This window comes from Canis lupus, chromosome 12 (genome assembly GCF_011100685.1).
Source record: "Canis lupus familiaris isolate Mischka breed German Shepherd chromosome 12, alternate assembly UU_Cfam_GSD_1.0, whole genome shotgun sequence".
In the NCBI taxonomy this organism is placed as follows: domain Eukaryota; kingdom Metazoa; phylum Chordata; class Mammalia; order Carnivora; family Canidae; genus Canis; species Canis lupus.
In genome coordinates, this window is record NC_049233.1 from 1742772 (window position 1) to 1766916 (window position 24145).

The 24145-nt window shown below is 45.1% G+C and overlaps 1 protein-coding gene across 5 annotated transcripts in view; it reads left to right on the forward strand.

Moving 5' to 3' along the window:
* Window positions 1-24145, forward strand: part of LOC481727 (butyrophilin-like protein 1) — a 59359-nt gene that overhangs the window by 21404 nt on the left and 13810 nt on the right. For 3 of the 5 annotated variants that reach the window (XM_038553644.1, XM_038553646.1, XM_038553650.1), the window contains exons 1-2: window positions 22919-23282; window positions 23995-24089. In XM_038553644.1, the coding sequence (XP_038409572.1) occupies window positions 24005-24089 (85 nt within the window). In that variant the 5' untranslated portion in view covers window positions 22919-23282; window positions 23995-24004. Of the gene's footprint in view, window positions 1-5713; window positions 5740-22918; window positions 23283-23994; window positions 24090-24145 lie in introns of those variants that run through there. The other 2 variants (XM_038553645.1, XM_038553647.1) reach the window with 2 other exon arrangements.

The following is a 24145-nucleotide window of genomic DNA, read 5'->3' on the forward strand; positions in this document are numbered from 1 at the left end:
CAGATTTTGATTTCAAAATTGGAGTAAATAGAGACACCTGGGTGGCTCAATCAGTTGACTGTCTGCCTTCGGCTCAGGTTGCTATCCCGGGGTCCTGAGCTCTCCCTCTGCCTCCCTTTCTTCCTGTGTGTCATGAATAAATAAATAAAACCTTTTAAAAATTGGAGTAAATAAAATGACAAAAGAAAATTCATTGCCTTGACTCATCCTACCTTTGTGAGTCAACCCAAGATAGTTTTGGCGTCCGTCACACACTGAGTTCCTCTAGTAGCACCTAAAGCTGAGAGTCTGGGTGACAGGAGGTGTCATCAAAAGCCATGCATAGCCCCCAGCACTGCAGTGCCCAAGGCTGCAGCCTGGTGTGCCTGGGATACCTTCCTTTTTAAAAACCTTTTTATTTGGAAATAACAAGCTCACAGAAAAGGGGCAAGAATATAATTCCAGGGTAGTTTTCATTCAGAATCACCAATAGGCATCATGATCACATTTGCTTTATCATTTATTTCTCTACATACAGTGTTTTTTTTTTTTTCTGAACCATTTGAGAGTAAGCAGTACACAGGATATTCTTTTACTTATAATTTACTTATAAACACATGGATGTGAATATCTAAAGAACAAGAACATGTTTAACATTACCACAGTACAACTACCAAAATCAGGAAACTTGATGCAATACTATAATCTACCAAATTTGCCAATTGCCTCACAATGTCCTTTATAATATTTTTTTTTTTCTTGGTTCAGGATCATGCCTTGCATTTAGTTTTCATATCTTTTCATCATCCTTTACTATGGGCACAGTTCCTTAGACTGACTTTACCTTTCATTATATTAACATTTTTTGAGGAATGCAGATCAGCTTTTTTGTAGATTATTCCTAAATTTAGGTATGTCTAATGTTTCTTCAGTTTACGTACTTTGGGCCAGGAATTACCACCAAAGTAAGGCTGTGTCCTTCTCTCTTTTTTTAAAAGGTATAATAATTTTTATTTTTAAATACAGTAAATTAATTAAACATGAAATATAAGGAAAAGAACAAACAACATATTTCCTCTGATGGGTAATAATGTAAATAAAGGAAATTACTAACTAGAAAAATAGTTGTACTCATGGTTTTACAAAATCCTTATTAATTTTATGCATAAATAACACTAGAATTCTTCTAACTGCATGCTTCATCAATATTGTAGATTTATTTTTATTTATTTATGTTATTTTTTTAAAAAGATTTTATTTATTTATTCATGAGAGACACACACACCCAGAGAGGCAGAGACACAGGCAGGGGGAGAAGCAGGCTCCATGCAGGGAGCCCGACATGGGACTCCATCCCAGGTCTCCAGGATCAGGCCCTGGGCTGAAGGCGGCACTAAACCGCTGAGCCACCCGGGCTGCCCAACTCATTTTTATACCTAATATTGTTTTACCATTTGAAGTTTTTCAGTCATTTTGGACATGATGCAATTCATAATCAAGAAGTATAGTGTTTTTTTTTTTTTAAGATTTTATTGATTTATTCATGAGACACAGAGAGAGAGGCAGAGACATAGGCAGAGGGAGGAGCAGGCTCCTCACAGGCAGCTTGATGTGAGACTTGATCCTGGATCCTGGGATCATGACCTGAGCCAAAGGCAGTCAGTCAACTGCTGAGCCACCCAGGCGTCTCAAGAAGTTTAGTATTAAGGAATTTTACTACATTGGATGCTAATGTCATAGCCTTTAATTTTGGTATTAAATTTAGAATAGAATCCTTGGGTCTGCATTTTAAAAATGCAGATAGGGTACACAATTCATCGTACAGATATAGTCAATCTTTATTATTATTATTTTTTGAAGTTCGATTTGCCAACATATATTATGACTCCCAGTGCTCATCCCATCAAGTGCCCCACTCAGTGCCCATCACCCAGTTACCCCATCCCTGTTCACCTCCCCTTCCACTACCCCTTGTTCGTTCCCCAGAGTTAGGAGCCTCTCATGTTTTGTCACCCTCTCTAATTTTTCCCACTCATTTTCCCTCCTTTCCCTTATAGTGTCCTTCTCAATGCAGCACACCAGAAGACACACGGACTAGCATCATTCTTAGTGGTTGACCAGTGCCCCACTGTTTGGTGAACCCTAGTTCATTGAAACCAGTTTCCCATTGTGGGGGCATTAAGGTGGATCTCAAACCTTAAAAATACTATAAGCTATGCTGCAATGAAGATTCTCGAACATGCATATTTGCGTGGTTGTCTAGGTTATTTCCTTAGCCTGAATTCCTAGAAGTGAAATCACTGACTCAAAGGGTTAAAGGATAGAGTTATTTTAAAAGCTTTTGGTATCTAAGTGTTGCTGAGCCACTCTCCAAAAAGCAAACAAGACTGCACTGGGGTGGTAGTATCTGTGCATGTCCTTACTCTAGCCAGCCCTGGGGATCTGAATACTTACTGCTTTGATGGGTGAAATAGTGCCTTGTTTTATTACTTTTTTTAATTTTATTTTTTCCAGATTTGATTTTAAGAGAAAGAGAGAGAGAGAGAGAGAGAGAGAGAGAATATGAATGGGAAGGAGCGGGAGAAGCAGACTCCCTCTTGAGTAGGGAACCCAACATGGAACTCGATCCCAGGACCCTGGGATCTTGACCTGAGCCAAAGGCAGACCCTTAACAAACTGAGCCACCTAGGCTCCCCTTGTTGTTTTAAATTGTGTTTTGTTGTAGGGCTAACATTATTTTCAGCTGTTTAGTGGCTATTCTTGTTTATTCTTCTTCAGTTGCCTGTCTGTGTTTCTGTCCTGTGTATGTCATTGTCAGTTTCCTATCACCTTTCTTAATTGGTGGCAACTGTGGGGTTGGAGTCCTGGGCAGAAGAAACCTAGTGTGAAATGTCCCTGCTTTTGCCACCTTCTGGTTTGCTGATGAGTGGGTGGGGGTGAGGTTTGGTGAGAAGGGGAAGGAAAATAGGAAGGGAGACTAGGCTTATCATGATACTATGAAGACCTGAGTGGAAAAAAACAAAATTCTCTATTTCTTCCATGTTCCTGACCCTACTCTTTTTGTTGAAAAGGAGGTGGTGGGGGGCACTAGCTACAGGTTGAGAGAAAAGAAAATGTAATGGAGACAGGGAAGGAGTGGATGGGTGGAAGCGGAGCCAGGGGCATGATTGGGGAGAAGCTGGGTTTTTAGACAGTGTTCAGCAAGGTACACAGCCCACTTCTTATACCTTCTCCCTAAGGAAGGCCTTATATACCTGCTCAGGTGTTATGAGCTGTGTTTGGATCCCAGACACTCTCCCTGGCCTCCGGGGTCTTATGGTCCAAAAGAGGATCAATGCTTCCCTAATAGCTTGTTTCTCCATCCCAGGAGATACAGAAAATTCTTTCTGGTATAAAATGACCTCATTCTTTACAATATCCCATCATATAGAAGTTTGTTTTACTCAACTGACTTTTTTTTAACATTGTATATAGGAGGATAAGCTTGCCAATCATTCGCACTTAAGTCCTGTGGACTTTTGACCTTAAGAGGACCCATCTCTGAGCTGGGCCTTGATAATGTGACCAAACACAGAGAAGATAGAAATAAATACACAGGAGTCCCACCCTGAGAGATTACTTGCGAATATATAGTTTAGGAGACTTGGAGACCCTTTTGCTCTCTCAGACCTCCCTTTGCTTCCCAGCAGATGACTTCTTACCTCCCGAATTTCTTACCACTATAGTGTCCATGGTGCAATCTCTGGACCTTTTCTATTTGTTACCTGTCCCTAGGTAGTCTCATCCAGTCTCATGCTCCGGCCAGATTTAAGCATCACCTGTGAATATCCTTTTTGTTGATAACTCCCAAATTTGTGTTTCTAGATTAGACCACCCCCTTGAACTCTAAATGTGTACTTCCAGTGACTCATGAGTACCTCAAACTGATCATGTCCAGAACTGAGGTGATCTGCCTCTCCAAAACTTCTCCCTCCCAATGGACTTGGGCTTTGCATCCTATTCTTTCAGTTGTTCAGGCCCAAATCCTTGGAGACATTACTGACTCCTCTCTCTTATACTCTACATCCAATCTGTCTTAAAACCTATTTGGTTACCTTCTGACCACTTCTCATTTCTTTTCATCCACACTGTTAACATTCTAGCCCAAGCTACCATCATCTCTTGCATCTCCTAACTTCTTCCTTGCTGCTGTCATTGCTCCCTTGGCAATTTGTCTATGCAGTGGCCACAGTGAGTTGTTAAAATACGAGTCAGACCATGTCACTGCTCTGCTCAAAACTCCCCAATTACTTCTGCACTTACTCAGAGTAAAGCTAAATTTCTTACCGGGCAGGCAAGGCCTTATGTATTGGCCTCCTCCCTGTCCTGCCTTGTTTACCTCTCTGACCTCATCTCCTATTATTACTTCTTCTGCCCACTGTGCCACATTGGCCTCCTAAATGTTCTTTCAACAGGCACATTCACACCTTACAGCCTTTGTACTTGTTCTTCCCCACTGCCTGGACTGCTTTCTTTCCCAGGTATCTGTATGGCTTGCTCCCTAAACTTAAAAGGCCTCTTAACATTCGTGGGGAAATATGAGGACTTAGAATAGACACAATGATTTTTGAAGAAGAACAAGGTGGAAGATTTACATTTCCCAATTTCAAAAGTTACTGCAAAGCTAGGGTAATCAAGGCAATTTGGTATTGGCCTAAGTTTAGACATAAAGCCAATGCAAAAGAATTAATTTATGGTCAATTGATTTTCAACAAAGGTGCTGAGACAATTCAGAAAAGTCTTTTCAACAAATAGTACTGGAACAATTGGTTCTTCATGTGCAAAAGAATGAATTTGGACACTTATCTCACATAATACACAAAACTTCACTTAAAATTAATCTTAGACTTAAACATAAGAGCCTAAACTATAAATCTATTAGAAGAAACCCCCCCCCCCAAAAAAAAACTTTTAGGAGAAATTTCAAGAGTAAATATTATGATCTTGGATTGGACAGTGGTTTAACATATGACACCAAATATGCAAGCAACAAAATAAAATTTTGGTAATATGGATTTTATCAAAATTAAAAATGTTTGTGCTCTGAAGAACACCTCAAGAAAAATGAAAAGACAAGTGACAGAATGGGAGCAAATATTTGCAAATTATATCAGATAAGGGACTTGTATCCAGAATATGTAAAGAACTCATAACTCATTCATGAGAATTAGAAAATGAGCAAAATATTTCCATAGGCATTTCACTAAACATGTACCAGTGACCAATAAACATGGAAATACGCTCTTTGGGATTCACCCTGCTTCTCATAGGTCTGTATCTTTTGCCAAATTTGGGAATTTCTCAGCCATTATTTCTTTGGATATCTTTTCCTGCCATGGCTTTTTCTCCTCTCCTTCTGGGTCTTTGATAACATGAAAGATTTTTTGTTATAGTTCTGTACATCTCTCAACCTCTGTTCATTTTTTATGGTCTATTTTTTTTTAAGATTTTATTTATTTTTTCATGAGAGACACAGAGAGAGAGAGAGAGAGACAGAGAGGCAGAGACACAGGAGGAGGGAGAAGCAGGCCCATGCGGGGAGCCCGACGCAGAACTCGATCCCAGGACCCCAGGATCGCGCCCCAGGGCCAAAGGCAGGCGCCAAACCGCTGAGCCACCCAGGGATCCCTAAGGTCTATTTTCTATTTGTTGTGAAGATTGAGTAATTTCTATTTTTCCTATCTTTAAGGTCACGGAATCTTCCCTCTGCTGTTTCTTCTGGTAAGCCCATCCACAGAGTTTTAAATTTTGATGATGGTATTTTTAAGTTGAAAATTTCTATTTGGTTTTTCTTTTTCTCTTCCTCCCTTCTTTTGCTTCTCTTCTTCATTTGCTGAGACTGTTTATTTCTTCATTTGTTTCAATAGAGTTCATAATTCTTTTTTGAGGCATTTAACATTTTTACTTTAAAATACTTGCTTTGGGATCCCTGGGTGGCGCAGCGGTTTGGCGCCTGCCTTTGGCCCAGGGCGTGATCCTGGAGACTCTGGATCAAATCCCACGTCAGGCTCCCTGCATGGAGCCTGCTTCTCCCGCTGCCTGTGTCTCTGCCTCTCTCTCTCTCTCTCTCTGTGTGACTATCATGAATAAATAAATAAAATCTTAAAAAAAAAAATACTTGCCTGCTTTACATATGTATCAGATAATTCTGTCATCTTGGCCATCTTGAGTGTTGATTGTCTTTTCTTATTTAATTTGAGATTTTCCTGATCTTGCTATGACAAGAGATTTTTAAATTGCATCCTGGGTATCATGTTATAATTTTATTTAAATCTATTTTAACCATATACTCTGAACTGTGCTCATAGGGGAAAGATGGTGACGCCTCACTGCTGTCAGATGGGGGGAGAAGTCCAGGGTCCTCACTTGGCTTCTGTTGACACTTGTGGGGGCCATGTTAATACTGCTATGTGGGGTTGGGCATTCAGGCTCCCCACTAAGCTTCTGCCGACACACACTGACTGGGAGTGTGAAGCACCTTTTTTATTGTTCCCATTTGGTTTCCAGTAATATTGTGATGGAAGGTGATTTGTTAGCACCAGGCAGGGCTGGAAGTCCCAGCTTCCCACTTGGCCTCTGACACCATGCCAGCAATCGGGAGGGGCACCTTGTGGGTAAAAGTGAGTGTCTAGACTCCTCACTTAGCCTTTGCTGGCAAGTTTTTCCCCCCCTGTGATATTTGGGCTGGAGTATAGCAGTTACTGTCTAAAAGTTTTATTGTCGGGGATCCCTGGATGGCGCAGCGGTTTGGCGCCTGCCTTTGGCCCAGGGCGCGGTCCTGGAGACCCGGGATCGAATCCCACATTGGGCTCCCGGTGCATGGAGCCTGCTTCTCCCTCTGCCTCTCTCTTTCTCTCTCTCTCTCTCTGTGACTATCATAAATAAATAAAAATTAAAAAAAAAATAAAAGTTTTATTGTCTAGCTGGGCTGTCCCTTTCTTGGTTCTTTGGGTAGAGACTTTTTGGCCTGAGTGTATGTGCATGTATCTTTTAGAGTTTCCTGGTTCTGGCTTTTCTAGTGCCCAGTCACATGTATATGAGGGGCAAAAGGAAAACCTAGGGAACTTATGTTGTTATTTAGATCTTGAGATTCCTAGGCAGTCTGCCTTCTCTCCATCTTTCAGAGTCTTCTTATGTTTGTTTTATAAATAATCTCCAGGGTTTTAGCTGCACTTACTAGGAGGAACCAGAAGTGTATCTCCTCCATCTTGTCCTACAACTGGAAGCCAGCCTGACAAGTCCTTAAAATGCTCACTATATTGACCAGTGATTCCACTTCTAGGTATCTACCCAAGAAAAATGAAAGCGTATATCCACACAAACACTTGCACCATGAATGCTCATAGAAGTATTATTCACAATACTATAAAGGGGAAACAATCCAAATATTCATGAATTAGTGAATAGATAAACAAAATGTTTATATCCATACCACAGGATACTATTCAGCAAAAAATTATTTATTTATTTATTTATTTATTTAAATTTTTATTTTTATTTATGATAGTCACACAGAGAGAGAGAGAGGCAGAGACACAGGCAGAGGGAGAAGCAGGCTCCATGCACCGGGAGCCCGACGTGGGATTCGATCCCGGGTCTCCAGGATCGCGCCCTGGGCCAAAGGCAGGCGCCAAACCGCTGCACCACCCAGGGATCCCTTCAGCAAAAAATTAATGAAACACTGATGCATGCTCTAATATGAATGAACCTGAAAACTTTGTTAAGTAAAAACAAAAAACAAAAAACAAAAAAACAACAAAAAACAAAATAAAATAAAACAAAAACTTTATGTTAAGTAAAATAAACCAGACTCAAGAGGCCATAAATTGTATGCATCCATTTATATGAAATGTTCAGAAGGCAAAACTAGGTCAGAAAACTGTTGCCTAAGGCTATGGGTTGGCATGGGTCATAAATACAAATGAGCATGACATTTCTTTGTGGAGTGATGGAAATGTTCTAAAATTAGGTTAGATGGGCATCCCGGGTGGCTCAGCGGTTTAGCACCGCCTTCAGCCCAGGGCATGATCCTGGAGACCCAGGATCAAGTCCCACATCAGGCTCCCTGCATGGAGCCTACTTCTCCCTCTGCCTGTGTCTCTGCCTCAGTCTCTCTCTCTCTCTCTCTCTCTCTCTTGTGTGTGTCTCTCATGAATAAATAAATAAAATCTTAAAAAAATAAAATTAGGTTAGGTATATGATATATATAATATAAACTATATTAATAACTATAAATATACTAAAGTCATTGATCTATACACTTAAAATGGGTGAATTTTATAATATATAAATTATGCCTTCATATATCTGTTTCAAAAGAGAGTGAGAGGAGAGGAAGTAGAGATATTTTCTATTGTATCCTTTATTAAAGAACTTTGCTGTTAAAAATGTAGGGATCTGAAAAGGCACTTGTACCCCAATGTTTATAGCAGCAATGTTTACAATAGCCAAAATACAGAAAGAGCTCAGATGTCCATCGACAGATGAATGGATAAAGAAGATGTGGTGTATAATACAATGGAATATTACTCAGCCATCAAAAAAGAAATCTTGCCATTTGCAATGACATAGTTGGAACTAGTGGGTATTATGCTAAGTGAAATAAGTCAGTCAGAGAAAGATAATTATCATATGATCTCACTCATATGTGGCATTTAAGAAACAAAACAGAGTATCATAGGGGAAAGGAGGGAAAAAGAAAATGAGACGAAATCAGAGAGGAAAACAAACTGTAAGAGATTCTTAACTCTAGGAAACAAACTGAGAGTTGCTGGAGGGAAAGTGAGTGGTGGGATGGGGTAACTGGATAAAGGGCATTAAAGAGGACACTTGATGGAATGGGCACTGGGTGTTATATACAACTGATGATTCACTAAACTCTACCTCTGAAACTAATAATACATTATATGTTAATTAATTGAATTCAAATAAAATGAAATAAAAAGAAATTTGCTGTTAAGAGTTGCAGGGAAAGGATAGATAGCAAGAAGGGTCAAGGGAATTATTTTTTAAAATTATCATTACAGAAAATTTCAAATATGTGCATAAGTGGAAAATCCCCATGTCCCCATCATCCAGATAGTATACTACACTTGATCTTAGCCAAAAGACCGAGAAGCAGTATCATTGAGATAGTATAATAAACTGAGAACCACTCTCTTTAGTCCCACCCTCACCCTAGATTATTTTATTTTATTTTTTATTTTTTTTCCTAGATTATTTTAGAACAAATACTAGGCATCATATTATTTCTATTATAAATATTTCATTATCTCTAAAACAGAAGGACTCTTCAAAATATAACCACAGTATCATTATTATTCTAAATATTCACAATATCTTTAATATCCTCAAATATGCAGCCAATGTTCAGATTTCCCAAATTGTCAATACATAACATGTGTAATTAATTTGTTTGAACCAGGATCAAATCCAGATTCACTATTGTACTTGGTTGATATGTTTTATTTCTCTCTCTTTTTAAAAATAAACTTTATTTATTTTTATTTTATTTTATTTTATTTTTTTGTTGAACTTTATTTTTTAGAACAGTTTTAGTTTCACAGAAAAATTGAGAAGATAGTGTAGAATGTTCCCATGTCCACTGCACTGGTATTTCCTATTACTAGCATTTTTTCTTTCTTTCTTTTTTTTTTTAGGGAGAGAGAAAGAATGTGCAAGCGAGTGGTGGTGGTGGGACTGGGGGAGAAGAGAGGCAGAGAGAGAGAGAGAGAGAGAGAGAGAGAATCCCAAGCAGGCTCCAGCCTCAGTGTAGAGCCTGATATGGGGCTCGATCTCATAACTCTGGATCATGATCTGAGCTGAAATCAAGACATGGATGCTTACTGGACTGAGCCACCCAGATGTCTCCCTAATACTAACATTTTATGTGAATATAATACCTTATTCTAATTAATGAATTGATATTGATAAACTACCATTAAAGTCCACAATGTCTTTGGAATCACTAAGCCAATTTTTACCTAATGTTCTTTAACTGTGCCAGAATCCTATCCAAGATGCCACATTACACGTATTTGTCATGTATCCTTGAGCCCTTCTTGGCTGTGACAGTTTCTTAAACTTTTCTTGTTTTTGGTGGTCTCAACAATTTTTGGTCAGGTATTTTGTTGAATTCCCTTCTTTTGAAATTGTTTGGTGTTTTTTTCATGGCTAGACTGAGAGCTTAAGTGTCTTTTAACCCCTCAGGATTTTTCTGGTCATTTATTTGTTAAAGAAATGGCTTGTTTCCTATAGGATTTACTATATTATTTTTTTTTAAAGATTTTATTTATTTATTCATGACAGACAAAGAGAGAGAGAGGCAGAGACATAGGCAGAGAGAGAAGGAGGCTCCATGCAGGGAGCCCGATGTGGGACTTGATCCGGGACTTCAGGATCATGCCCTGGGCAGAAGGCAAGCGCATAACCGCTGAGCCACCCAGGCGTCCCAGAATTTACTATATTCATAAATTTGCTAATTGTATTCCTGTGTCATTTGCCATGCCCACCCCCTCCACTTTTTACCCCCATGTAAACTGATAGTTATCCTTAAAGATCTGACATCATTCAGAATTTATTTTTTTGGCAAGGCTATCTCGTAGGTAGTGTTGTGCTGTAATTATATGCATCAAGAGGCATATGATTCTAGTTGGCAGCCATTGATGAGCATTGTCTAGACCCATTATTTTACTAGGGGTTGTGAATGGTGATATTCTTTTTCTATCATTCTGTCTTTTTTATTTCATTTATACAAAGAAGCTATGCCTCATTTACTATTTTGGTACAATTTATTTAGGAAAGGCAGATTAATACCTTTCTTTACTGTTTATTTTCTAGTTTTCAGAATAATGAGTTCATTCTCTAGCATCTTCCAAAAGTGACCCGTGAATTTTTTAGTGTAACTATGAATAAATACATTTTAATGTATTTTAATCTCTTGCATTGAATCCTTTTACTGATGCTCAGTTTGTACATATTTGGCCAATGTGAGCCTCAAGCTGACATGATCTTAGTGTCTCTGATGGCCTCCTTGCCATCAGGGTCATCTTTTACATATGGTTCTTTTTAGTGGAAATGCTACTAAGTAATCTCAGTTTGGGTGCTAGAGAAGAGTATTACTCATTTATTTTTAAAAATAAGTATCTTATACCATGTTAGCTTGCATGGGTGTGATCTGCAGAGGGAATGGCAGCATTACAGAAGAGGGAGGGTTGCTGGAGGGATGTCCTTGAATAGGTGGGAGGGGCTGGGGTTGAGTGCTCAAGTGGAGGAGTGGGTTATCAGTTAAAAATGAAGAGGAGGGAGGGTGCATAATTAAGAAGAAAATGTGAAATAATTGCCTTGAAATTTTGTGAGTGAGTAACCAGGAAAATGCTGGGTCCTTCTATCGGCTAACTTGAAGTTTGTGATTATAAATATTCTATAAACATGTCTGCATATTTTTATCCAATCACTTCTGCTTGGATGCAGGCATGGATTAGGTGGGAAGTTGGATTTAGGCAGAGCTTGGCTTTTTCCATGCAGCTATGGTGGAGAGAATGAGGAAAATGGGAGTTGAGTGTGCAAGGTAATTATAACAATGGATCATGAAATTTGAGTGGGATATTGTTGAAATGGGGCACAATCTCTTACTACCAGGGTCAAAGGGGTTGGAAGTCTGGGAAAAGGAAAAATTGTGACAGGGGAAGGCAGGAGAGAGAGTGATTCTCAAAGACAGGATGTGTTGAGCACAGGGTGGGATACTTAAAATTCATTCGGTATTTCCTAAATGACCTCCTTCCTGCTTCAGAGAAGTTTTCCCATTTCCTGGGTCCTGGGGTTTTGCCTTCCTTGTAGGGACTGCTGTCCCCACATCCATTTCCCAGCTGCCCTGGTCCTCTCCCTCATGACTATTATGGGGTTCTTGGTTCTTGGATATTCTGGGGAATTCATCACATGGAGTGATTGTTCTGTGCTCATGTAGATAAAGGCCCTTATGGATTTTGGACAGTGGCTCTGAAGCTGACTCTGATGATCCTGACATCCTTTCAGGATGTGAGAGCCCACAGTAGTTCCTTCTGGAAAGCCTGATCTGGGAGGAGGAGATGGGCTGGGAAATGACTGCTCTCCAGGGCCGGGATCCTGGAGGCGCTGAGAGCAGCTCCTGCCACAACATAAAATGTGTTATTCCTAGGTCAGTGAGCTGTGCCTGCCTCCCTTCACCTGCACACAACTGGCCCTGGGCTCTCAGACCTTGGCTGGGGATTTTGGGGGCTGGTGTGAGGCAGTGAGTGGGTGCTGGATGAGGAATAAGGGAGATGGACAGGGAGACACACAAGTACTTGGCTAGTGTTAGACACTGTTCTAGAAAACCCTATCCTGGAGCTGTGGGAGGTGCAGCATCATGGATTATCCCTTTCCCAGAAAGATTGACAATTAAGCCCTGAAAATAGACTATAATTTTTACTGACACATATGATCATGGACTGATTCAGAAAGTCCTCAATTTTTTTTTCTTTTTTTTTTTTAAGTAGGCTCCACACCCAGAATGGAGCCCAGTGGAGGGCTTGAACTCATGACACATCACGATCTGAGATGAGTGAACAAGCCACCCAGTTCCGCCCAAAATCCTTCATTTTAAGTTTGGAAACTATTTCATAAACAGGCCAAAGTTGAAGACAGCACAATGAGTTATTTATCTTTTCCTGACGAGACAAGCTCATACTGGGCCCTAATATGAGGAGCAAAATAATTAAAATATTAAGGAAATTTAAGTCCAAAAATTTTTATGTGCAAGAACGATGGACAAGAGAAGTAATAGAAGCAAGACAACTGCTCCACCTTTAGTAAATGTCTACAAGTCCTAAGCCCCAAGGACTCAAAGGGTTTGTGATTCTGTATATTTTCTCCTATTTTTCTTCTTCTTGCCAAAGTTTACTGAACCCTTGCTAAGGAGAGAGAACTATTGAATATGTTTTCAGGGGAAGGGTAGGGCTTTTTCAGTGGTAGGATGAAGCCCTTAGGCAGTGGCCTGGAGTGTGGTGGGGGATTTGGAGTGGGAAGGGGAAGTGTCTGGGTGGGCAGGGGTGGAGGGGTGGGGGTGAGTAGGGGGGTGGGAAGGCTGAAGGTAGGATGGGGAGGGGCAGAGTTAGGGAGGTAGTAGAGATGGAGAGTGATGCTGGGGTGGGAGCAGCAACTACTTGGATGGGGCTTTAGGGCCTGGTCAGAAGGCTATTTAGGGATGGATTTGGAGGGGAGGCAGACTCAGTGATGATGCAGAAGGTCCCAAGATACATGGTTTAGGGTTAGGGAGGTCAGAGTGCAGTGAAGACAGCCAGTGGTGGTGAGGCCAGCAGCTGGCCATCTGCCTGAGCTGCTCTGGGTTACTCACAACCCACCCTCCCTAAGTGTTTGGGACAGGAAGTAAATTCCCTGGTCCACGGCCTGTGTTGATGGCAAGCCTGGGAATGACTCTCTTGGGTCCTGGGCCCCAGCCTGCCATAGTCACGGGGCAAGGGCTGCCCAGCCATGGTCTACCTTCCTCATCGGTTCTCTGGACCTGATCCAGCTTTAGGTGTTGTGCAGTTATGTCTGCACTGAAGAATCTTTGGCCTCCCATGCTGTGCCCTCGAGTTTCCCAATGTAGGGGGGAGATCCAGACAGTTATTAACAAGTAGAACTGTGCATGTAAAGGGACGTGGTGTGAACACCCCAAGTGGAATCTCTGGGAGAAGCCAGCTGTTCTCCATCCCCATAGCTCTGACCACCATCAATGGTCCTGTTGCCACACAATGGATGTTTCCAGCCCAGAGCTTTCCTTGGGCTCAAGACCCACATGTTCAACTGTGTCTTCCATTTCCCACCAAGATGTCTAATAGGAAAGTCAACAGAAACTCTTTTTTAAAAAAACAGTCTAACTCCAAACTCTTTTTTTAAAAAACATTTTGATTGGGCAGTCTGGGTGGCTCAGCGGTTTAGTGCTGCCTTGGGCCCGGGGTGTGATCCTAGAGACCCGGGATCAAGTCCCATGTCAGGCTTCTGCATGGAGCCTGCTTCTCCCTCTGCCTGTGTCTCTGCCTCTCTCTATCTCTGTGTGTCTTCCATGAGTAAATAAATAAAATCTTAAAAAAATTAAAAAAAAATTTATTACACACACACACACACACACACGAGTATAAGCAGGGAGAACAGCAGAGGAGAGGGAGAAGCAGGCTCCCCACTGACCAGGGAGCCCAATGTGGGGCTTGATCCCAGGACTCTGAGGTCCCAGGACTCTCGATCTGAATTGAGGGCAGACACTTAACCAACTGAGCCACCCAGGCCACCATAATTCCAAACTCTTGATTCCTCCCTGCAATGGAGTGCTCTGGGGTGGATGTGGGCAGAGGCCTCTGGATTCTGCTCCTCTGGGCCCAGGAGCTCCTTGGGTGCAGTTGAGGCTTCAAGGCTCTCCCTTCTGTGACATGGGGGACTGAAGAAATGGGGAGGCCCTTAGGAAGGTTCTGGAAGGCTTCTCTCTTCCCTCCTTTCCTCTAGCATAACCTTTGGTGAATGTGACTTGTCACCTGCTCCCTGGGGGAAAGGCCTCCCTTATGTGTGGGCACTGGCTCCTCTCCACTAAAGGTGTCCCAACTATTGGCTTTGGGGGGGAGGAGCAGGCTGACCCCAGTCTCCTGGGAGGTGCAGGTGTGGCTCGTGCCCAGCAGACCTCTTCAGAAGCCAGTGGCCATGCCTGGCACTCTGAAAGAGGAGCTGTGTACATGTGCTGGGTGCAGTTCCAGGGCAGGACAGGACCCTTACCCTGCAATGAGGGAAGCAAATGGGAAAGCCCAGGGCCAGGGAGAGCCAGGTTGCCTTGAGAAGGGACAGCCAATCACAATTACTGGGACCCACTCCTTCTGTCCGCCTGCGCTTTTAGCCAAAGAGAAGGTATCAATTTAGAGGTAGAGGGGATAGAGTGGGAAAAGATGAGCAGGGTCGGTGGGCAACTTGAACCCTGTGGTGTGAACTCAAAGTTTCCCATGCTGCTTTTGGTCTCTCTGACACCTGATGGCAGTGAGTAGTTTGAGGAAGGACTGAGCAGAACTGACTGGCAGGAAAAGGCTTGGAGTCTTGGTCAATGGAAATGGAGGATGGGTCTTGCCCATAGGAGCTAGTCTGTGTGGGTGGCAGTGAGGGCAAGGGTGGTGCAGGAGAACAGTGTAGGTGGGAGCAGAAGGGCAAGGTGGCTAAGGGGGAGCTGGGATCAGGGGCTGAGGCTCTGGGCTTCCCAGAGCAGGCAGGTGGGACAGAAAGTCCTGAGGAGATGGAGAGACACCTGCAGGGTGAAACAGGGACATGGGGAACAGCCCAGAGCTCACTGGGGGGAGAGATTTGGGGAGAGGAGGTGGTTCTGGCTAGCCTGAGGGTGATCATAGGTATGGTGCTTGGTTCCTGGGCTGTCACTGGTTTTCTGAGAACCTCACATTGGGAAAACCCTGCTTCTCTGCTTCCTTATTGCATTTGTTCCCTTTTGTATTTCCTATGCAAAGTTCCCTAACAATATCTACCTCTTGAGTGTGAACTAACGGGAGTGGTCTTGGTCTCAGTGGTGGCAGAAGCGATGGGGGCTGTCCCTGGGGAAGGCTCCTGGGTGTAAACCTATATAGAACACAGACCTCAGGGCTGTTTTATTGCCTGCTGGGAGACCCCAACCTTCCCAGCTGAGGAGGTCGCCTGTTCCTGGGAGGTTCAGCTCAGGGAGTGGAGGAGAAGTGGTGGCAGGGGCTCCACTGGCCCCACAGGATGGTCTGGGCTATGGCTTTGGGCCTGGAGGCATTGAAAGCTGTGTTTTGTCCACTCCAGAGCCTCTTGGTGGGCCTCCTACCTCTCCCACCTATACGTGCACTGGGATTCCCCATTCAATGAGCTTGTCACTAGGTTGTCACTGGTGTCCTCATCTTTGTTGAGGGGAGGGTTGTCATCTGGCAGAAGCAATAGTTGGGTGAGCTGGGAAGGTGCTTGTGGTAGAGATGGATCAGGGTTGGGGGTCCTCCTATTATCTTCTCCCCCTGGGTCCCTTTGTCCTTTGTTGTGTTACTCCCTGTCTGCCCCCCCTCTTCCCTGCCCTGCTCTCTACCTGGGGAGACTGACCTTTATGGATTGATCACAGGTAGGGAAGGGAGGGCACAGGGGACCAGCTTGTAGCTTCTTGCTGAGTTTGGCCAGTGGGAGGCACTAGAGGGAGGCTTTGGTAGAAGGAGTGTAGGTGGGGTATTCCCCCTCCCTGCACACCCTACCCAGTCTGGGCCCCTCCTTTCCATCCCTTCATGGCTGGGAAGGGGACAAAGGCTCCCCTTGCCTCAGAAGCCCCTGCTGTTGCCCTCCCCCCCTCTGATGAATCACCCCTTCTTTCTAACTCTGTGACTGAATTCCAGGGAATTCTTCTCCCTCCGAGGGTCCCTCCACTTCTCTTCTTGTCACTCTGGCCCTCAGGTGGGTTGGAGAAGGACTGAGTGTCCATGAGGTGGGGGACACTCTCTCCTCCCTTGAAGTGTTCACTTTCTCACCACAGTCTGTGGGGCCGAATCCTCTGCTTCATTTCCTTCGCCCACCTTCTCAGGTTCAGCCTTTACCTCCTCCCTCTACCTGAACCTCTGGTTTTGGCTCTGAATCAGCGTCTCCAAAGCAAGGAAGACATCCTCTCAGAAATGTCAGGCTTGGACCAACCATTTCCAGCTTTGTTCCAGGGAATGTGCAGTTTCCCCAGGGGAGCTGATGCTGGAAACCGGGGGCACTTCTCCAGCAGCTCTGCCCAGGCCTCCCTTCAGTGTATCTCACCTTCAGTGTATCTGAGGGTCTGTGCTTTTTGCTCACATCACTTTGGGTTTTCTCCTCTTCACCATGTGTCCTGTCAGGTCCCAGGCTGTGAGACTGTCCGGGGTGAGAGACTTTCTTTGTCTTGCCCAGATGCATGCAGCAGGCTGTCAGTAAATGCCCTGAACAAGTGAGTGTAGAGGTTACGTCCTATAACCTTTCACTAGGGGCACAGTGAGTGGTGAAAGGGGAGGGGGCAGGGAAAGAAGACAGCTTTTGGTTTGGGGGAAATGGCAGAGCCAAGGTCTGGCAGTGTGGGCCTTTTGCAAAGACAGGGTACAGTGGTGTGTGTGTGTGTCTGTGTGTGGGTGGGTGCCTGTGAAGGGGTCATCCTCACCCTATCAGACTTCAAGGGAAAGGTGAGAACGGGGAGCACGGGGAGCACGGGGAGCACGTGGGATCCCTAGCACAGTGCCTAGGGACTTGGTTGGATGCAGAAGCACTTTCCTGTGGAAATTGTTTTGTTCTTAAAAATGAATAATATTTAATTAAAGTAAATAAAACGAATAAGTGAACTTCAGTGAGTGGACAAGTATATGAATCAAGCCCCCTCCTCCCCCCCCTTTGATGTCCCTTCCTGTCCTAACTACGCCCTCAGTGCCGGGAATCCCTCATCTGACTTCTGCCAGCAGAGGTTGGTTTTGCATGTCCTCTAGTCAGGAATCCTGTAGAGGGCGGTCTTTTGGGTCTGGTTTCCTGTGCTCCATCCACATTTCTAGAATCCTTGTCTGCACAACGCATTCCCTCCCTCTGACCTCCCCCAGGGAAGCCCTCCTTCAGAGCTGTGCGCGCCAGCCAGGCAGGGGCGGCAGAGGCCAATAGAACCGGGGAGACCCTGCAGGGCCTCAGGGTGACTGTCCCCTCACAGCACTCCCTAGTGGTAGCCTCCCAGGCTGCTGCTTCAGGGTGGTCAGACCCGCGGCTCTAGAGAGGATTTCTGGGCCCATGCCCCCAGTTTGGTGCCATCTCATTAGAGCCTGGCTGAGCTCTGGGGTGGACCTGGCTCCTGTAGGGTTTGGCCACACCACCATATGACCCTGGGCAGGTGCCCTTCTCTTGTTCAGCTTCTGTCTGTCAACTTTAAGATGAGGAAAGGCTTTCCTCTGAGGATTTTGTAAATCATTTACTGAAATAATGTACCCCATGTTTAGAGTGAAGTGGCCCTTGGTAAATGGTGGGCCTGAGTATTTGGTGAAGGTCAGCAGAGAGCAGGGGCCTGGCCTCAGGATTTCAGCATACAGCTCAGGAGGCAAGTCTGAGGAGACAAGTCTCCTTGACATGGAGGAACAGGGTGTGGGGCACCCTGGAGACTGTTAGAATCAGCCTTTCAGGGTTGGTCAGGGCCTCTCCTGCCTTTTCTGCCCCAGGCCTCTCTCCTCTTATTCTTTCATGGTCAGAGGCCAAAATGCCAGGCCTCCAGCCCCTTCCTCATAACTTGGCACTCACATCCTCCCACCAGGACTTGTCTGCTTTACCCTTGACCACAGATGGGCCTGACCTGCATGGGATTGGGAGAGTAAGTTTTTCCCGGGTCACTTAGCCAGTCGCCCAGGTGACAGTACATGCACTTGCTCCCTGCAAATCATTCACTGACATCACAGGGACTGGGGAACTGGCTTGAGACACTCTGGGCAGACCGATGTCCATTCAGGTGTCTTGTCCCCAGATATATCAGGGCTGAAAGCAAGGAGGAGCTACTTCTTCCTTTTCTTCATTCCTTCCCTCCCTTAGTCCTTCCTATTCTTTCCATTCTTTTTTTCCTGCACTTTCCATTCTTACACCATCTTCCATTCAGCCTCCTTACCTTTTAATTTCTTTTTTATCTTTTACTAATTGATGAGTGTAATCAAATTTATTAAAATTTCTATATAAGAGTATCTTTCTTCCTGATCTCACTCTTTTGCTTTCATAGAACTCAGAGCTTTGGTGGCAGTGACGCCTCCTCATGTCCCCTGGAATCTCAGACTTTGGAAGTAGCATGGCTTGTACAATCACAGGGTGCTGGGACAGGTGCCTCTGGTCAGGTGGGCTTTGCAGCTGACCTTTGGGTGGGCCTGGCCAGGCTCCATTCCTGAGAGTGTGTAAGGCCGAGGAATTTTCTGAGGCACATTTGACTGGATATTTCAGTTATGAGATGACAGCCTCTGCTGGGAGGGGCTGTGCTCTCCAGAAGGATAGATGTGCAGATTCAGAGGACAGTGATCATCCCCACGGAGCACGTGGTTTGTCCTCGGCAGCTCTCAGGGCAGAGCTCAGCCCACCAGCCAGGGTCAGCTGATTAGAGGAGGAAGGAAAAATTTTAAAGTCCACACAGAAACTATCACCTTGAGTGTGTGTATGTGCATGTGCGTATGTGTGTGTGTGTTTCCTGTTATTTTCATTTTTTTCCAGATAGCAAACAAGCAGAAAATGCTTCTTAAAACTTTTCCTTGTCATAGAAGATGGACCATGAACCTTTATTATAATGGTGTCAAAATAAATTCAGATTTTAAATTTCTAAAAATGGGGCTTAATCCTTTCCACCAAATGTCACATTTTATTTTTTTAATTTATTAATGACAGTCACACACACACACAGAGAGAGAGAGAGAGAGAGAGAGGCAGAGACACAGGCAGAGGGAGAAGCAGGCTCCATGCACCGGGAGCCCGACGTGGGATTCGATCCCGGGTCTCCAGGATTGCACCCTGGGCCAAAGGCAGGTGCTAAACCGCTGTGCCACCCAGGGATCCCTTTTTTTGTTTTTTCAAATGTCACATTTTAAAATGGCAATTTAAAAAAATATATTTATTTATTTTAGAGAGTGAGCGACAACTGCGTATGAATGTGTGTGTGTGTGTGTGTGTGTGGGCAGAAGGAGAGGTAGAGAGAGAATCTCAAGCATATTTCGCCCTGATCCAGAGAGTCAATGTGGGCCTCAATCCCAGGACCCTGATATATTTTGACCTGCACCGAAATTAAGAGTCGGACACTTAACTGACTGAGCCACCCAGGTGCCCCTAAAATTATAATTATTTTTATATTAGCCGTTGTTTATGGCTTAAGTATTCATGTGAAACTCTTTCAGAAGCACTCTAGCAACTAACGATAAGAGGTAATACATGGCTGTTAGAGTAGAAAGTATAATATTAACCTGATTAGCATCAGGGAAATTTATATTTTGAGCAAGAAAAATCATTTGTGGCCAGGGAACAGTGTCTGTCGATAAATATCCTGACAGACAGCCTGATGAGCTGGGGGAGGGCAGTGACGTTGGTGTTTGGTGTTTGGTGACCTTCCTGTAGTGTCTCCAGGTGTCCATCCAGTGTCCTTCAGGAAAACCTTCCCTGTGCTTTGTCATTCCTCCCCCCCCCCCCCCCCATCATGGGATCCAAGGGTTGCATTCAGGGGAGATAAGCTTTCTGGTCATATCATCCTGGGCCTTTGCTGAGTCTAAGGTCCCCTTCCTGCTCCTCTTTCACCCTGAGTTGTGTGTGTTGGAGCTGAGGGCTGGGCTGGGCTTGAGGACTGGGGTGTGGGGGTCAGTGTCCCTGTAGCTCCAGCCCTGCCTCCTCTAGGAAGTTCCTGGATGAAAGATTAGTGGATGGCAGAGCTCTTGTCTGCCTTCTCTGTCTGCATGTGTGAGAATGAAGTGTCATAAGTATGGCTTGTGTAGCCCAGTCCCTGGCAGTTAGTAGGTACTCAATAAAATTTGGTTTTCTTCCCTCTGACTTTTCACAAAATTCCCCTAATGTTTCTCAAGCCTTGAGGAGTCTCCCCATTGGGCAGGGAAAAGCGGGGACAGCGGGGGTGGGCCTGGAGCCTAATATTGGTCCTTGTTCATTTGCTAATTTTCAATTAAGGTGGATTTTTCCAATATTCCCATGTCTAAGTGAATATTAGCAGAAATGGACCTATGGGGATGACAGCATGGGATGTGTTCAGGTATATCCAGATGTCCAGGGTTTGCCCACAGTTTTATTTTTTATTTAATTTTTAAATTTGAAAACATTTTATTTGTTTACTTATTTGAGAGAGACAGAGAGAGAGAGCGAGCATGGAAGGAGGGACATACAGGGACAGGTAGATGGAGAGGAGGAATAAGAGACTCAGTGCCCAGTGAGGAGTCCCACAGGGAGCTTGATCCCAGGACCCTGAGATCATGACCTGAGTTGAGTCAGAAGCTTAATGGACTGAGTCACCCAGGCACCCCTGCCTAGAGTTTTAATATCTCAGACCAGACATCCAGGCAGAACTCAATCACTCCTATGCATCAATGGGTCCATCAGCCCTTGCTTCATGAAAATGATAGCAGATCATTCAGAACTATCAAGAGTGACCATAGGCTGGGAGAGACTTCGCTGGGTATGTGGTTGTGGATCTGAGAAATCTGATTTCCTCACCTATAGAAGGAAGATAATAATGACAGCAGGCTGGCAGCAGTGGGGCCAGGGAAGTTTTAGCCCAAACTAGTGTCTTAACACCAGTCACTTCACACATGAACACTCAAGTACTGGGCAGGCTTGAGGGAGCAGAGCAAATGAAGGTGGTTGAGTCTGAGTTTCTGTCCTGGTGATGTTCAGTGATGAGGTAGGAAGAAAAAAAGAGAGAAGATGTGGAGTTGTAGCCACACAGGGGGTGACAGATTTAGGTCACAGTTAATAGTCTTCGTGTTTCTCAGAGGACTGAAATGTTTTTCCAATTTGGACAGGGCTGAATAGCCAATGTGCTGCTGAAGTGACTCCTCTGCAAATGAGCTCCAGCAAAGTTTCTTGAGTGTTTGCTACATGTTGGATACGTGAATAGGGCACATAGTGCCTCCCTTTGTGGATGCCACAGACATTCCACAGAAGAACTCATGTCAGGGCTGTGGAGAACAGGGTGCCACTCAAACCCAGCAAGCATGTGTATGGGGCACATATGAGGCTGAGCATGTTGGCGAAGGCCCCTCTGAGGAAGGTCATTTCAAGTGAGACTAGAAGGGTGAGGAGTTTGGGGGTTGAGAGAGAGAGAGAGAGAGAGAGAGAGAGAGAGAGAGAGAGAGAAGGAACATTCAGTGACTTGTGAGAAGACCCAAGGCTGGGAAAGCTCCATGAACTGGAGCAACTCACCCAGGCCAGTGAGGGAGAACTAGGAACAATGGAATGAGGTTGGAAGGAAGTCAGGGCCTGGGAGCCACAGACTAGAGGTTTAGCTGGGGGATCCCTGGAAGGGATGAGGAGAGTTGATGTAAGTTGTTGTTAGAGGATCATGATCTTGGAAGGAAAATGAAGTTGAGAGGGTAAGGCTGGAGGTGGTCAAGGGACACCCATGGAGCAGCAGGGATACCATCCTTGAGTGTGGAGCTAGGAGCTGGCCATGGATATAGATTTGAGGAGTCTTGAACTTTCTGGTACATTGGAAGTAGACTGGGTTGGAAAGTGGAGTGTGTAGTGGAATGACGCTCCACTTTCTGTCAGATAACTGGGTGAACCCAGGGATTTGTTACGAGATGGGGAACCAGGAAAGAAGGGGCTGGAGAGAAGGCCATAGTGCTCCATGATTTTCCTTCAGAGACCATAGAATCCACCTTTCCTAGAGCAAAGTGTGGCCTGGCAGGGAGGGGGATGAATGATGTACCCAGACCACATGTGACGGTAAAGTACTAACAAGCCACAGGGCACTGTCCACTCAGCAGGGGCAGGCCCCATGTCCTGGAGCTGGTCCTGGAAGATCCTGATACCCAGTGTTAACCCCTCTGTGGCCAGGCTGTGGGGAGTACCTGATTCATTTCCCGGTGAAGAAAAGCGAAGCAGCTACACTGGTGGCTTTTCAAACACTCTTGCCAGATAGGATTCACTAACTGACATAGAATATTTTTGCTGGTGAACAACCAGTCCAGAGAGCTCCAAGCAAAGGGCTAGATATGAGTCTTGTCTGTGTCACACACTCCTGCTTCTGGTCTAGAAACTAGCCAACCTGGAGAGGAGCAGTTGTTCAACAAATGGTTGCTAAGTCTGTGCCTGTGTGTCCCCCTGCAGGATAATTGATATACCTGTTCCTGCCCTGTTTCTGTGGCTTTGATCATGTTATTTCCTTCCTGATTACCAAGGTCACCATCCAGAGTGCAGGGCAGAGTCCGCTGAGATGACTTTTTGTGCACGCTTTCACTTTCAAATGGTGAAAGGAGGCAGAGCTGGGTGGATTCTTCTGTCTGGGGGTGCCCAGTGCCCCAGGTCTCTGTTTTGAGACAGACCCCTGCAACCTGTGCCAGGTTCTGCTTCTCTACTCTCCTGGGAACCACCTGCCTTTCAGATAAGAGGAACATGTGGCACCAGTGTTGGATCTGGAAGCAGGGTTTAGGGCTCAAGCAGTGAACTGCAGGTGCAAACTCTGAGAGTAGATTTGGGGTCTGCTCTGATCTCACAGTACTGAATTAGAGATGCTCTGGAAGTTCCAGGTTTTCAAGCAGGTGAGTGGGTTCTGAAGACATCTGTGGCCAAGAAGAGGAAAACTGGGAGAAGCTGGCTGTGAGGAGGAGACTGAGAATATGGTGGCACTGAGGGTGGTGGTGCTGGATAACAATGAGAAGATGAGAATTAACTTTTGGTGGGGAATTGACTGAGCACTGGCTGTGTAGAAGGCCAGGTCCTTGGTCCATAGCAGCAAAGGGCTGGGGGAGGCAGGAGGTGAAATTCAGGTGAACTCAGCAAACACAGGACCCCAGGACAGGGTACGTGTGCTGGGAGCCACAGTGTCCTGGAGGAGGATGCAATCTGATGCCATGCTTCTCAGTGAATCCCTGGTCATAATTAGAGGGCAGCAGAACAGCACACAGGAGTTGGTGTGTCCTTCCTGGGGAGCCCTCAGTCTGGGCCCTGTGTCCCTGGGCCTCTGTGGTGGCCTGTGACTAATGGAGGAGGCCCCTGTGCTGAGGAGGGAAGGCTTTGGTCCTGTGGGCAGAGCAGGCTATGAAAGCTTTCCACGAGGATGGGAAGGCTTTATGTTATCAGGGTTGTGGGGGTCCCCACCCCATGAGCATAATGAGCAGTAGGAAAGGCTCTGCTTCTGCTGGGAACTGTTGCCAGCCCTGAGCCCTGTGTCTGCTCTGAGGCCCAGAGCTGTGGGCTGGCCCTGCCTCGTCTCTTTAGGTGTTCACCTGCCTCCTTCCTGTGTCTCCCCAGTTCTGAGGAAATGGAGGATCGCTGCAGGCACTCTTTGCTCTCCCATCTCCCCTCCCTGCTTCTCCTCTTCCAGTTGCCCTTTGCGGGGTCTGCAGGTGAGTGTGTGCCCTCCCCCTGCCTGTGTCTCCCCTCCCTCAGGTGGGTGAGAGTC